A 16,536-nucleotide genomic window follows, 5' to 3' on the forward strand; every position below is an offset into this window, starting at 1 on the left:
CAATTGTAACATTTTAACAATATTCTGCCTCGTTTTATCAGTTTATCATTTACACATGTGCATTACAATCGCACAAAACATTTAGTAACAGGCAGAATATTGGTAAAATTGCATTTACTTTTCTAAAGACATTTCCATTTGTTCATATTTGTTCAGGTTATTCACGTTTTTATAAAAGTATAGTTTGGTAATGTCAACATTTTCATGTAATTTCACTTTTTCACACCAAAAAAACAAAGAGAAAATGTGGGGTTGTCATTATTTATAGGTTATTATGATAATATTTTACTGGTATGACCCACTTAAAAAAATGTAATTGGACTGTATGTGGAACCTGAATTAAAATGATTTTGACACCACTGATTGTTAATTTTTTCAGTGTAATTTTTTTGCATTTCACAAATTCATACCACGGGCCGGATTGGACCCTTTGGCGGGCCGGATTTGGCCCCCGGGCCGCATGTTTGACACCTGTGCTTTAAAGTCTATGAATTAGTATGTCAGATGTTTTGTCTTGTATTTTTTTGTTACCCCTATCGCAATATTTGTCTAGCACTAAATAAAAATAAATAAATAAATGAGTGTGAGGGAGTTTTTGAAACGTAAATTAATGTCAGTTTTCCTAAATGTCACAGTTTTTTGAGGGCGAACATCATATAATCCGAGGCAGAAATGACTAAAATGAAGCTTCAAAGTGCTAAATAAAGAAATAGCGGTGCAGCGGATGTACAGTATTAGCGTAGGTGGAACATTAATATTTGTCGGTCCGTACCTGCACTGTAGGAGAGCCCAGAACATCCCCGTGTTCCTGTTGATAGTGGAAGCCTCCGAATTTTCCACCAGAAAGTGTCCTTGAGCTGTCCAAAGCACTGTAGGAAAATGAGGCAGAGGGTCATTTGTGGGGAAAAAATAACCAGTCGGTTAATTGCCGACATGAAATGAAAAATTATCTTTCTGTGTTGGTAGGTAATGCGTCTAAGCATAGCATCCCAGGGCCGTGATAAAAATTCATCACATTCAATGATTTTAGGCATAATTTTTTTGCTCTTTTTTTCCCTGTGAATGCTCAGCAGAGGTGCTTTCTCAGTATTTCCACTAATATCTATGAGCTCAAGGTGCTGCACACTCTTTGCCGTCACAGCTCCTAACCCATTTAAGGTCTAATTTGGGATATACTGTTTATATGCATCGTCACACTGCAGTCATGATAATCCCTGTATGCATGATTAGACACAATTTTGGGAGTGTAAAACAGAAAATAAGCGTTTCAATGCTGCAAACCGAACAGGATGTAAGGTTATAGGTTATTTATGTTCCACTGTATCTTGAATTAACACTTATAGCTGTGTCTTTACATGCATGGTGAGGTAAATAAATTAGTTTAGATTCAGTTTATTTTAGTTTCTATTGGAATATTACCAAAATGTTCTAGATTTACATGGAAAACAAAACATTATTGACGGAAAAGGTGCAGAATGAAGGTGCCACTTAGAATAGAAATCCTACTTTTTCTGGATAAAAACTCTCTGAAAGTAAATAATAAGCAAGAAAAGTCATAATAACCTTTAATAACCTTTTATTTTTTTCTGTCTTCATTTAAAAGAAGACCGCAGTGGAATAAAAAAGGACCAAGAACTTATCAACTAGGGGATGACTGATGATTGACCCGGATGATTATCCTTCATCATTTTTATGATTATTGCTCTTTTTTTTAATCTACCGTCCAATAAAATACATTTTTTAAGAGGTTCGTTTTATAATAAATGCTTCCAAGGATTAAATGTTGAGAAGTTTATGTTTAATTAAATACAGGCTGAGAGCTCCAAAACTTTTGAGCTTGACATGCAAATGAGCTGAATTTACAAAAAACATGTCTTAACCCATAAAGACCCAGTGCTACTTTTGTGGCAGTTCCCAAATACATTATTCTCTATTTCTATCTTTCTTAACTGATTTATCACCATTTTTTAACCCTCCTGTATCCAGGTGCGCCTTTTAGGCACACTTTGCACTTCGCTTTCAAAAACTTCATATTATTTTTCACAATTTAAATAAGGTTAGAATTCAAAAGTTGTTCATATTTGCACGATCTTTAAAATTCTGGCCTCCAACTAAAATGTGCACATTGTAAACAAAAGAAAATTACAAGACTAGCATCTGTCTCCCAAGTGTGCCTAAAACGCACTATTTCTTCCATTTGATATGAATGATTAGGGCTGACCTTGATTGACAAAAATAAAATCAAATTAGAGCAGAAAAATAAATCAATATATAATATTTAATAGTTTGATTTATAGGTGTGCATTTTACGCACACTTGGTGACAGATGCTAGTATTTTTCAACATTTGACCTAGCGCCAAAAATAATAATGCAAATAAACCAATGTTGGAGTTAATCATTGACATATGCCAGGATGAAAAAATCAAATAATATGTGATCCACTTTTTATGTAGTATATTGAAAAATTTTTTTTTGTTTTGTTTTTTGTTTTTTGCATCCAAAAAAATGGTTTGTTTACATTACAAACACGGCATTTAAAGGGTTAAAAAATGTGACAGTTATTGAGTATTTGGTATTTTTATTTATGGCTCAAGTTGATGAAATAGAAAAAAGTGTAAAAGAATTAGAAAATAAACTATGAAAAATTTTTTGACATTATTCCACAAGTGTGCGAAAAAGGTAAACTTGGTGCTTAGTAAGGGCCTGGCCAGATGGGATACCGGAGGGTTAGCATAATATTATCTTCTGTATTTTGCATTTTTAGGTGTAAATCATGTATTTTTTTGTATTTAATTCACAGATCATGCAGATGTTCATGGAAACTCAGAGTAAATTCAAAGTTAACATGTGGTTCCAAGCACAACAAACCCCGCCCCTCGCATGTATTGTAGCTTACTTTGGCATCAATCCAGCTGATGTCATCATGTCTATGTGTGTGCTGATGTCAGCATATCAATTGCCTCTATATATGTGCCAAGTTTGAAGTAAATTGACACTAAATTGATGTTTTTATGGACAACTGAAAGTTTGCCCATTATAAGTAAATGGGAGAAAAAAAGATTTAAAAAATTCATTAAAAAAATTTTACTTTGACCTACTTTTCCCAAAATGTAACCACATTTATACTGGGTCACACTATCCCAATTTGGTATGAATTCAACCAACAGTTTTGCCGCTAAAGTGTTAACAAACAAACAAACAAACAAAACCAAAAACAATACCCCTTGCCTCTGAACAGTTACAAGTTATTGCATAGTATCAGTTTTTTAGTTAGTTTTTTAATATTATTTATGTATTGCTTTTTATAATTTTCCATTGACATGTAAATCTTAGGCACATACAGATATTCACATACACATTATACATTCATGTATACCTACATGTGTACTCTAGGCTCATTTTCTCAAGTTTGTATCTCTAATATATCCTTTTCTCAGCAGTCAGTGGAAGGAACAATTGAAATAAAGTCATAGAAAAAACATTTAAAAAACAGAACAACAAAAAAAAAAAACACCAGATCTTGAACAATAAACATTTGGGAGTGACCATGTAGCTGTGATTATTCATTTACATAAAATAAAATCTGGATTAACATATATTGAACCCATTTTTCCCAACATGAAGCAAAAAGTTCCAGTCAATGATGAACTAATACAGTTATTTTCTCCAGTTTGTAAATGTCTATTGTTATGTCCATCCATGCTATTAGTTAGTTATTAGTTCGTAAGTTTATTCATACGCTTCCTGGGCTCATATTGTTAACATGGTGACAATACAAATACACATTACTACTGACCATAACACACTATAATGCACATCAGTACAATGGGAACAACCTGACTGAATCCATCATGATTAAACAGGAAATCATTAACCTGTAGAGACACCGAGCTATTTTTACCTTGACTTCCAGATGAATTCTCCTCTACAGCTAACCTTTCTAAAGTGATTTATCGCCATTTATTAGAATATTATCCTCTGCATTTGGCATTTTTCTGGAGATCATGTAGATGTTCACAAAAGCTCTGAATAAATTCAAAGGTTATTCTATAAAAAACTGAGAAAACTGGAGCAAAAATGTCTTTTTCTACTAAATATATCATTAACTGAATGTAAAATCAAGCATCTATGACCACTGTGAGTGGAGAAAACATTTGAAAGTTGACTTAAGAGCTCCTTAACGTCTAAATCAGGGGTTCCTAAAGTGGGGTACGTGTATCCCCAGGGGTATTTTGAAGTTTTTTTGAGAAAATACATTAAAAAATAAGTCATCATGTACCGAATGCAAAATAAATAATAAGAATTAATACTGAAATATAAAACTCTAAATACATTCATATAATAGTTTTAATGTCAATCATCTTGTTTAAGCTTTGATAACATTTTAAGAACATTTCTATTTTATATTATTCAAAATGAGTTTATTTGAATTGCTAAGTAATTATTTTTTGTTGATGAAAGGTTCATTTATTAATTAATGACCAATTTATTTATTTTTCTTATCAATGAAAGACAGCACTTTTCAGTTTGTATTTTACACAAAAAAAAAAATGCACTTTAAAATTTTGCTATTTTTTATATATTACAGCTTGATATATGTTGTTTGTTTACAAAGTTTTGAAAATATAAACAGACACCTTTGGCAAAGAAACAAAATTTACAAAAAAAAAAAAAAAAAAAAAAAAAATTTGCCTAATTTTTTGCTGAAGCGAGAGTTGGGGGTACTTGGCTAAAAAAGTATATTTCAGGGGGCACTCCACTGTAAAAAGTTTGAGAACCACTGGTCTAAATGATGATCGGACACCAACAAAAAAGGTGAGAAATTTTACCCAAACTATTTAAATATATTAGTTCATATTATTAATTGTGTATTATCTTAGGATTTTATTAGTGTAGAACTTTTTAAACATTTTAAACCAGTGAATGCTCTTAGTCGCCAGCAGCTGTTTAGGTTTTTGAGGATTAAAAACACATTGAAACACATGTCAAACAACACTGTTTGTTTTTTTTTTTTCCGTTAATTAAGTTTTATTATATACTGTGTACTGGTATGTTAATTATTATCCTGTCAGGAGCTTGTCTTGATAGTGTGGATCCTGTTATTGTCTTGTTTACTTTATTACATTGTGCATATGTGTCAAAATGTAAGGTTTTCTGCCGCAGTGCTGTAGGTAATGAAGATCAGCGCTGGAAAATAATTTAAGTCAAATTAATCTTTATCTGAGTTACATGTCATTGATTAATAAAATCCTTAGACTGACTTTTAATCATATGTCATTTCCCATGGTTGAGTCAGTTTGAAGTTTAATTTCTGCTCTGAAGAAAGTACTTTCTGTGGTTAAAAAAAAAAAAAGTTAATGACAGTCAATCTTTAATGGAAACATAAGTACTTTTAATTATCCATTCATTTTAAGGGTTCCTTGTACAGTTATAAACACTACTTCTTTGGCATTCTCTTACATATCCAAAAAAAGTTAGTAATGTAAATGAATCCATCTGTCTTCTTCTGCTAATCCGGGTATTAATCAGTTCAGAAAATTAATAAATTAATAAATGAATGAATCTGGTGAAGAAGAATCAGTGGTAATACCCAACCCCATGAGGACTAAAAATCAGTTTCTTTGATTATTAGTATTTTATATCAGTACTGGCTTTGAAAAATATCCGTGGGAAATTCATTAAGACTGGGCAATATAAACTAACTCAGTGTTTTTCAACCTTAGGGTCGGGATCCCGCGTGGGGTCGCCTGGAATTCAAATGGGGTCGCCTGGAATTTCTAGTAATTGGTAAAAAAAAATGTAAAATAAATAAATAAATAAAAAGAAAACTTACTAATAAAAAGTCACATTATATTGCCTAAATGTCCTCTAAAATGGATGTTTATTTGCAACATAGTATAGCAAACTATTACATGATCAAAAACAAATTAATTTTAGCAACAAAAAAAAGTCTCCATTTTGAATATCTGGGGTCGCCTGAAATTTCTAATAAAAAAAAAAAAAAAAAAGAAAAAATTAAAACTTACTACAAAAAAATTTACATTATATAGTCTAAATGTTGTCTAAAATTAGTGTTTATTTGCAACATAGTATAGCAAACTATTACAGGATCAAAAACAAATTAATTTTAGCAAAAAAAAACAAAAAAAATCTCTGTTTTGAATGTCTGGGGTCGCCTGAAATTTCAAATAATTGATAGAAGAAAAAAAAAAATTCAAAATTAAAACTTACTAATAAAAATGGACATCATATAATCTAAATGTAGTCTAAAATTAACATTTATTTGCAACATAGTACAGCAAACTATTACAGGATCAAAAACAAATTAATTTTAGCAAAAAAATAAATCTCCATTTTGAATGTCTGGGGTCACCTGAAATTTCAAATAATTAATAGAAAAAAAAAAATTAAAAATTAAAACTTACTAATAAAAATTTACATTATATAGTCTAAATGTTGTCTAAAATTAACATTTATTTGCAACATAGTACAGCAAACTATTACAGGATCAAAAACAAATCAATTTTAGCCCAAAAAAAAAAATCTCCATTTTGAATATCTGGAGTCGCCTGAAATTTCAAATGATTGATAGAAAAAAAAATCAAAAATTAAAACTTACAAATAAAAATTTACATTATATAGTCTAAATGTTGTCTAAAATTAATGTTTATTTGCAACATAGTATAGCAAACTATTACAGGATCAAAAACAAATGAATTTTAGCCAAAAAAAAAAAAGTCTCCATTTTGAATGTCTGGGGTCGCCTGAAATTTGTGACGTTAAAATGGGTCACGAGCCAAAAAAGGTTGGGAACCACTGATCTAACTATTACAATCAACAGAGTTTTTTCTGATGCTTAAATCATAAGATTCAGACTTGCACGTACTTGAAGATAGATTCTGTTCATTTAAATGTTATTTTGTTTTGGTCTTATTTTGCTTGTTTGGTTTTATTTTGTTTCTTTGCTTGTTCGAAATAAATAAATAAATAGAAAAATAGAAATAAAATTGAGATAAATCCAATGTCAACCTTTCCTGCAAATGCAACCCTTTTACTTGTTGTGAAATATTAACTACGAACGTGTTGATACAGTCACATATTGATTCAAGATTTTTATTTGTCACATGTAGATGTACAGGTACACTCACAGTGAAATGGAATCCCAAAGGCACCCCTGTGCAAACTGTGCATAGCTGAGAAGATACAATACATAAAATCCATAAAATATAATATAAAATATAAAATGTACAAATGAAATACAGTGTAAACAGCAGTATATGCGATATGTTACAAAATGTGTAATATGTGGGGTTTTTTTTGTTTTTTTTTTGGTTTGTTTGTGTGGCCAGTTTTAGTAAAGAAAGAGTTTAGGATCAACTTTTATCTTCAGTTCATGAAGCCAGAAAACAATTGATTAAAACTATAAATTCTCCAAAATATTGAAAAGTTGAGATTTAATATTTGCCTTGATCTAACAGTAATTTATTTTTATTTATTCATTTATTCATCAGGGACCATCCAGTGAAACATACCTTGCGTTTACATGACAACTTTTATTCCTGGTTTAAACTAATTAAAGGTTAGATCCTATTTCAGATGTCCATGTAAACACCTTATTCCAGTTGAAAAAGAAAAATTGGGATTAAATTTAAACCTGATTAAAGTCACTGGTTTAATCCACTTTTAATTCCAAACTAAATTCTTCCTCGGACATGTAAACCCTTTATTCCGTTTGGACTTTATTCCTGCCATTCTGCACATGCGCGTTGTCTTGTTGTGTCACGATGGCGCACACATTCTGCGCTGGCGGAAGAATATGCAATGCAGTCTAGTCAACCCAAACCGTTCCAGTGGGCTATTCTGATGGGATCTACAAGCCTGAAAAACCCTGAAGGAAGAGTTCACCACCTGTTTTTTATTCATTCATTTGTCATGCACTAATGAGTTCGATAAGTGGGCTAAACAGTTTGCACTGCAGTGCACCGATTGCCTTGTTTTCGTAGTCCTTCCGTTAGCTTAGCTTAGCCTAGCTTAGCATAATCACTTCATTCCTATGGTCAGACGTAGCCAGGCTTTTATAGGTGATTTGTAGTATTTTATGAGTGATTTTGTGAAATTCAGTTCTCCCTAATCATTCCTTTAGTCCGCTAGGGTCAATATGATCACAAAGTGAGGCTCAAATCATGGCCATGTGACTTACTGCACTAATAAAATCTTGGGAAATAAAAACTAATGCAAAGCTAAAATGCTAAAGCAAAGCTAATTTCGCGCACGCATCCCTTCCAACAAAAAGATTTTCCAACTTCCGTCAACACAACAGTCCCAAGACTGTATGAGTGCAGTAAGTCGCGGATCTAAAGAAATAATTAGGGAGAATCGGATTTCACAAAATCACTTACAAAAGACAACAAATCACCTTTAAAAAACTGGCTACATGTGACCATGGAAATGCAGTGACTATGCTAAGCTAAGCTAACAGAAGGGCTGCCAGAACAAGGCAACATGAGCACTGCAGCGCAAACCCTTCTGCTCACTTATCTACCTCATTAATATCTCATGTAAACCTTTATTTGGGTTTAACATTTCCATGTAAACAGAAGAGAAAATACTTGAGTTACGAATTAATTTCTTCTGGAAAAATAAATCAGTTTTAAAAAACATCATGTAACCGCACACATAGCCGACATATAGAGCATCCGATGGGTATATTGTAACTATCGCACAAACAAAATCAACAGAAAAAAACTCATAAATGCCTGTTTAAATGTTCGAGGACATAGAAGATAAACTTACAGGCAGCTCCGACACCGATTAGCGCTGAAGTGAAGTAAAAGGCCCAGGTTACGGGGACGATGAACACGGCGATGTACCCACTGGACACAGAATAAATACAACAGTAGTCACATGTTTCAGCTTTATTATCTTTATCGTGTACATGCTATATTAAAGTTAAGGTGTTTACCTGTAGAGGAGGCCGCTCACAAACATGGCGAATTTTGGTCCAATTACTGTAACAACTGTCGGTGCCAGTAAATTGGAGAATGAGAAGACGCCATAGATGATCCCGAGACTGTAAAAGAGACACAAATGAATAACTGGACGACTGAGGAGTTAAACTGGGAGGCATCAGTTAAGATCTGAGAAAACACCGGATTCATGGTTGAACTATTAATATACAGTTCAAGAGTCATGATGATTTATTGTCATTCAATATTGGTGTGGTGAACGGAATTACTATCTACAACATCGATAGTGAAATGAGCATTTAAAACACACACATTTGCAATCGAAAAAAATAGAAAACAACAGAGCAAAGTGCAGATAATATCAAGTGGTGCCAGGCACAACAAATCCCGCCCCTTGCACATATTTCGCCCATTATAAGTAAATGGGAAGATTTCAAAAAAATTCATAAAAACTTTGAAGTTTGACCTATTGTTCTCAAAATGTGATGAGATCCATTCTGGGTCACTGGAAATCTATAAAGTCAATTTGGTATGAATTCAACCAATAGTATTGCTGTTACAGACATGCGAAATTTTGCCCATTATAAGTAAATGAGAAAAAATAATAATAAAAATTCATAAAAAATTGTAACTTTGACCTACTTTTCCCAAAATGTAGTGACATCTATTTTGGGTCAATGGCAATCTATAAACCAAATTTGGTATGAATTCAACCAATAGTTTTGCTGCTACAGACACGTGTATTTTTGCCCATTATAAGAAAATGGGGAAAAAAAAAAATAGAAATTCATAAAAAAATTTAACTTTGACCAACTGTTCCCAAAATGTAGTGACATCTATTCTGGGTCACTGGCAATATATAAACCAAATTTGGTATGAATTAAACCAATAGTTTTACTGCTACAGACATGTGTAATTTCGCCCATTATAATAAAATGGGGAAAAAAATTATAATAAAAATTCATTAAAAATGTGAACTTTGACCTACTTTTCCCAAAATGTAATCAGATCTATTCTGGGTCACTGGCAATATATAAACCAAATTTGGTATGAATTCAACCAATAGTTTTGTTGCTAGAGTGTTAACAAACAAACAAACAAACACACCAAACCAAAAACAGTACCCCTTGCCTCCCGTTCAGGGGGCGGGGCAATAATATTAATAATAAATAAATAGAAGAAGAGGAGAAATGACTGAATGTAAAAAGATTATTGCACATTATATGTAGTATTGTATGTTATATTATAATAAATGCACTTTTCACTGTAGTAGTAGATTGCATCGCTGAATGTTCTAGTGTTTTTGTGTAGTGAACCATAGGCTGTAAAAGCAACATCTATATTATAAAAGCCAAGTGGCCTCTGTGTGTGTGTGTGTGTGTGTGTGTGTGTGTGTGTGTGTGTGTGTGTGTGTGTGTGTGCATGTGTGTGTCTTAAGACTTAAACATCTCAATTGAAGACGCCCTCTGGTCCGATTTGTATGACAACAGCGTATCAGCCACTATAAACTCAAGATACAGGGGTTGGACAAAATAATGGAAACACCTTCAATGATGCCACAATGTTAGGTGTTTCCATTATTTTGTCCAACCCCTGTATAGGCTTATCCATTACAACTTTCTGCATCAGTTATATCTGACTCCAGAAAAAATCCATAGGTCTAAACCTGAACTCTCTGATGTATGCTTCTGATGTGCAGTAGAAAGTGGCTCATTCTTACATTGTACTTGGTCATGTGTGAAAGTCAGAGATTTTTGGCTGGGCTTGTGTGATATTTTGTCTAATGTTACCAAGAGTTCAATACCCCTGGATCCTGAAATTTGTCTAATTGGAAATTTTATGAAGATTAATGAACCACTAAACAAATATCAAACAAAATTTCTCGAAATAGCCTTGGCAGTGGCTAGAAAAATTATTGCTGTTACATAGAAGTCTGATTCTCCCATTCCTTTAACCAAATGGTACACAGAGATGAACAGTTGTGTCCCTTTAGAAAAAATAACATATAGCCTAAGAAAGTCATATAAAACCTTTGTCAGAATTTGGCAACCTTACTTAGACTATGTAGGCGCAATTGTAATTTAACTGGTCTTATTGTGTCATGCCATGTGTCCTTTTGAACAAAAAGTAAGAGCAGGAGCCTTTTTTTTTTTTTTTCGAGGGAGGGAGGGGGGCAGTAATTGCCACATTTGTTTGTTCCATTGTTCTCTTTCTTCATTTGCAAAATGAAAATTCGAAAATCAAAATAAACTAAAAAAGCACTCGGAGAGCGCAGACCTCCGCCAAGCGCAAAAATTCCCCACATAATCGGTGATACAAATCCTACATTTATTTTTTAAAATAAAATCTGCCTTCTGGATCAGATCCGGATCAGCCTTTCAAATGTGATAGAGGACCCCATTGTCAATTCCTGAGTTAAATTTCATGAGTTTTGGTCAATAATTAAGCGAGATATTGGGAAACGAAAATTTTGGCCCCATTTACCACAATGTTAACGAAAATTTCAAAGTGATCCAGAATCCAGGATTTCTTCCAGATCACCCCCAAAAGTTAATCATTTCTTCCTTATCCCATTTCCAACAAACCCTGAAAATTTCATCAAAATCTGTCCATAACTTTTTGAGTTATGTTGCACACTAACGGACAAACAAACAAAAAGACAGACAAACAAACCCTGGCAAAAACATAACCTCCTTGGCGGAGGTAAATATTAAAAAAAAATAAAAATAAAAAATGTGTGTGTGTCTTGGGCATTACACAAAATCTGGCAAGAGCTGACTGCTGCAGTTTGTCATACTCATGTGTTTTTGGTCAAGGAACAGACTAGCAAAAATGGCAAGTTGATAGGACCAATATTTTGAAAGATATTTGTAATTTTGGAAAACAATAGCCATGCAATCACATTGCTATACCCACAATGCTTTGGCGGTGACTGCTGGACAAATATGACACAGCATTCATGAATACACAACAGCATAAAAACCTACCACATCTAGAACCGGTGGATCCCCGCAGGTCAACGCGCTAGTCACATCATATGATTCCATCTGTGTTGTTCTGCTGAAGGGTCAATTTTCTAATACTTTTCAGTGTCGATAAACATTAACCCATAAAGACCCAGTGCTGCTTTTGTGGCAGTTTGCAATTATTATTATTATTTTTTTTTCTCTATTTTTAACATTACTTAAGTGATTTATCACCATTTATTCTAATAATATCCCCTGTATTTTGCATTTTTCAGTGAAAATCAGGTATTTTCCAGTATTTAATTCACTGATCATCCAGGTGTTCATTAAAGCACAGATTAAAGTTGAGGATTATTATATTAAACATTAAGGATAGTGTATATATATATATATATATATATATATATATATATATATATATATATATATATATATATATATATATATATATATATATACTCTAAAAGACACTCGCTAAAGAACTAAAGAATTACCTCTAAAAGAGCTTCCTGTACAGTACTGTAAATAAAGACTTCTGGTTGTATTTACAAATTTCAGGGCAGTATATATATATATATATATATATATATATATATATATATATATATATATATATCACACCTCATATGGTTTAGGTAGAGTTCCATTGCTTTTCCTCTATCTGTTTTGTTTTACAGTCTTGTATTGTTGGCATCCTGTGTCTCAACTGGCATTTAAAGAGTTAAAATCATGAAACTTATTGAACATTTGGTAGTTTTGAGCAATACTGAAGTGGTTTGCGGGGTTTATGTATAAAAAAAAAAGTAGAAAAATATTGATTTATAATGGATTTCATAGGAGTTTTTTGCATGTGCCCTTTTGGCTGTAAGAGTAAATGACATTAGATTAAAAAATATGTCAAAAAAACAAACAAACTGTATTACTTGGTATTCAGGTGACTGATGAAGGAATGGGGGCTATTATAAGATTATGTCTCTCTATGACTGATATTGTAGAAACTTGGCAGAAACTAATACTTATTTTCCATATGATTTCTCTTTATGGTATTTGTATTGTATTCCATTTACATGTGCTTTAATTCACAGGGTCCTATGTCAGAGGATGTTCTGTTTTGTGGAAAAACGAAAAAATATAAATAAAAAAGTTTTCCAAAAATGTCAAAAAAGAGACATTTTTGCAGAAAATAAAAGCATACAGCTGTAATGATCACTAAATCAAAACAGAAAAAAAAAAAAAAAAAGTACAAAAATGACCTGAGGGGGGTCACTAAGGGTTAATAAATGTTTTGTTTTTGTTTGTTTTTGCTCATCCATCCTACCTGTGGTACCCACTTCCAGTGACGGTTCCTCTATCTGTGTTTTGTTTTAATGTCTTGTATTGTTGGCATTGTGCGTGTCAAGTGGCATTTAAAGAGTTAAAATCTTGAAACTTATTGAACATTTGGTAGTTTTGAGCAAGTTCTGAGGGGTTTATGTGTAAAAAAGTAGAAAAATATTGATATATAATGGATTTTATAGGAGTTTTTTTGCATGTGCCCTTTTGGCTGTAAGAGTAAATGACATTAGATTAAAAAACAAAACAAAACTGTATAACTCGTATTCAGGTGACTGATGAAGGAATGGGGGCTATTATAAGATTGTTATGTCTCTCTATGACTGATATTGTAGAAACTTGGCAGAAACTAATTCTTATTTTCCATGTAATTTATTTCTGTTATATTCCATTTACGTGTGCTTTAATTCACAGGGTCCTATGCCAGAGAATGTTCTGTTATATGGAAAAATGAAAATATCTAAATAAAAATGTTTTCAAACACTGTCAAAAAGAGACATTTTTGCAGAAAATAAAAGCATACAGCTATAATGATCACTAAATCAAAACAGAAAAATTAAAAAAAAAAAAAAAAAATGTACAAAAATGACCTGAGGGGGTCACTAAGGGTTAATAAATGTTTAGTTTTTGTTTGTTTTTGCTCATCCATCCTACCTGTGGTACCCACTTCCAGTGAATGTTCCTCTATCTGTGTTTTGTTTTAACGTATGGTATTGTTGGCATTCTGCGTGTCAACTGGCATTTAAAGGGTTAAAATCTTGAAACTTATTGAACATTTGGTAGTTTTGAGCAATACTAAAGTGGTCTGAGGGATTTATGTATAGAAAAAGTGGAAAAATACTGATATATAATGGATTTTATAGGAGTTTTTTGCATGTGCCCTTTCTGCTGTAAGAGTAAATGACATTAGATTAAAAAAAAAAAAAAAAGCTGTATTACTCTGTATTCAGGTGACTGATGAAGGAATGGAGGCGATTATAACTTTGTTATGTCTCTCTATGACTGATACTGTAGAAATTTGGCAGAAACTAATTCTTATTTTCCATATAATTTATTTCTATTGTATTCCATTTACGTGTGCTTTAATTCATAGGGTCCTATGTCAGAGGATGTTCTGTTTTGTGTAAAAATGAAAATATCTAAATAAAAAGTTTTCCAAAAATGTCACACAAAAAAATACATTTTTGCAGAAAATAAGAGCATACAGCTATAATGATCACTAAACCAAAACAGAAAAATAAGAAAAGTGTACAAAAATGACCTGAGGGGGGGTCACTAAGGGTTAATAAATGTTTAGTTTTTGTTTGTTTTTGCTCATCCATCCTACCTGTGGTACCCACTTCCAGTGAAGGTAGAATTATCCAGGCTTTTCACCACTGTTTGCTGGAGTAAAATAAGAGAAAAACAAAGAATATTCTGGGTTAAAGTGCACAGAAAGGGGTCCTAATTCCCCCCGCAGTCATTCATCCGGTTTGATCATTTGTCTCAGAGAATTAGAAACACGGGATGCGTCTGACACAGCCTGTAAAACTGCTTTTTTTTTTTTTTTCAGCAATAACACTGTATTACAACACAGCTGACATTAACAATAACTGTAGTTGAAACTCATGAGTAAAAAAGTTGGATGTGGACTTACTTCAACGTTCCCACAGGTGGTAAAAGCAGTAAAAATAAACAAAAAACCCACTCCTAAAATCGCGACGTTAAAAGTCCTTGTATCCGCCATGGTTTTGTTTTGTTTTGTTTTTTACACTCGTGCTAGAAATACATTTTTAATTCATTGCACTTTCATCTGAACTGACTTTTCTCCTTCACAGACTCAAGGAGAAATAAGCATTTTCGCAAAAGTCGCGCCAGGAAAGTTGACTTTAGTGTTTAGTTACGGTTTAATGCGTCAAATAAGACGCGTAAAAGTACAGATCTGCGTGGACAGTGAGGCGTTCAAATGCGGCTCTGTTATTTGGCCACTTCCCTCATGTCATGCTAAAGTACGCATGACCACTTGTGACTTTAATTAAAAGCAAATTTTCGTCTTCCTTTTTTACTCCTTTTACTCTCCAGGGCTGTCGTCATGTCTCTGCTTCTTCATCCGCTTCTTTTTGTGCAGTTTGCGGTTCCGCTGATTTGGATTTGCTGCCTTCCAGAGGTGACCAAGAGGAATTCAACAACAGGGGGAAAGAGTATACTCCCACGATATTCGGAATACTGAGCTTTAAATGTGTCTACAAACATCACTTATTCACAGCAAACTTGATTTGATTTTTATAATTAGGCTTTCACTGATCAGTTTTGGAAAAAAATCGTGACTACATCAAAGTAACTGTAATTACAAGAAAAAAAAATCTGTAATTAAAATCACATGCAACACTTTCTACATGATTATGAAAACAGTGCAGTTGTTTAATAAGCAAAAATATGCAGAGTGAGTAGAGTTATGAAGAACAGTCTAGTCGTTTTATTGTCTGAAAGTCAACCGTACATTTATTATTTTTAATTTTTTTTTTTTTTTTTTCAGTTTTGAATATTATACAGACTTTTCTTTTGAATAATGGGATAAATTGGCTTAAGCATTGTGTAAGACTTATAAACACTGCTCCAATTCTACTCTTTATGTGATTTTTATAATTAGGTTTTCACTGATCAGTTTTGGAAAAAATCGTGACTACATCAAAGTAACTGTAATTACAAAAAAATCTGTAATTATAATCACATGCAACACTTTCCACATGATGATGAAAACAGTACAGTTGTTTAACAAGCAAAAATATGCAGTGAGTAGAGTTATGAAAGACAATCTAGTCGTTTTATTGTCTGAAAGTCAACAGTATATTTATTATGTTTAATTTTAATTTTTTTTTTTTATATTATACAGACTTTTCTTTTGAATAATGGGATAAATTGGCTTAAGCATTGTGTAAGACTTATAAACACTCCTCCAATTCTACCCTTTATGTGATTTTTACAATTAGGTTTTCACTGATCATTTTTGGAAAAAATCGTGACTACATCAAAGTAATTGTAATTACAAGAAAAAAAATCTGTGATTAAAATCACATGCAACACTTTCTACATGATGATGAAAACAGTACAGTTGTTTAATAAGCAAAAATATGCAGTGAGTAGAGTTATGAAAGACAATCTAGTCATTTTATTGTCTGAAAGTCAACAGTTTATGTACTATTTTAATTTTTTTTAAAAAATATTATACAGACTTTTCTTTTGAATAATGGGGTAAATTGGCTTAAGCATTGTGTAAGACTTATAAACACTG

At 32.4% G+C, this 16,536-nt stretch overlaps 1 protein-coding gene across 1 annotated transcript in view; it reads right to left on the minus strand.

Moving 5' to 3' along the window:
- LOC115423335 (UNC93-like protein MFSD11) overlaps positions 1-15,350 on the minus strand; it is a 57,057-nt gene extending 41,707 nt beyond the window's left edge. Inside the window, exons 1-5 of the mRNA XM_030140050.1 lie at positions 14,902-15,350; positions 14,593-14,648; positions 8,964-9,071; positions 8,795-8,874; positions 773-869 (exon numbers count right to left, since the gene is read on the minus strand). Of these exons, the coding sequence (XP_029995910.1) occupies positions 773-869; positions 8,795-8,874; positions 8,964-9,071; positions 14,593-14,648; positions 14,902-14,991 (431 nt within the window). The 5' untranslated portion in view covers positions 14,992-15,350. The remainder of the gene's footprint in view (positions 1-772; positions 870-8,794; positions 8,875-8,963; positions 9,072-14,592; positions 14,649-14,901) is intronic.
- Between the last annotated feature and the right edge of the window lie 1,186 nt (positions 15,351-16,536).

The sequence above is a fragment of the Sphaeramia orbicularis genome, chromosome 8, assembly GCF_902148855.1.
Source record: "Sphaeramia orbicularis chromosome 8, fSphaOr1.1, whole genome shotgun sequence".
NCBI lineage: Eukaryota > Metazoa > Chordata > Actinopteri > Kurtiformes > Apogonidae > Sphaeramia > Sphaeramia orbicularis.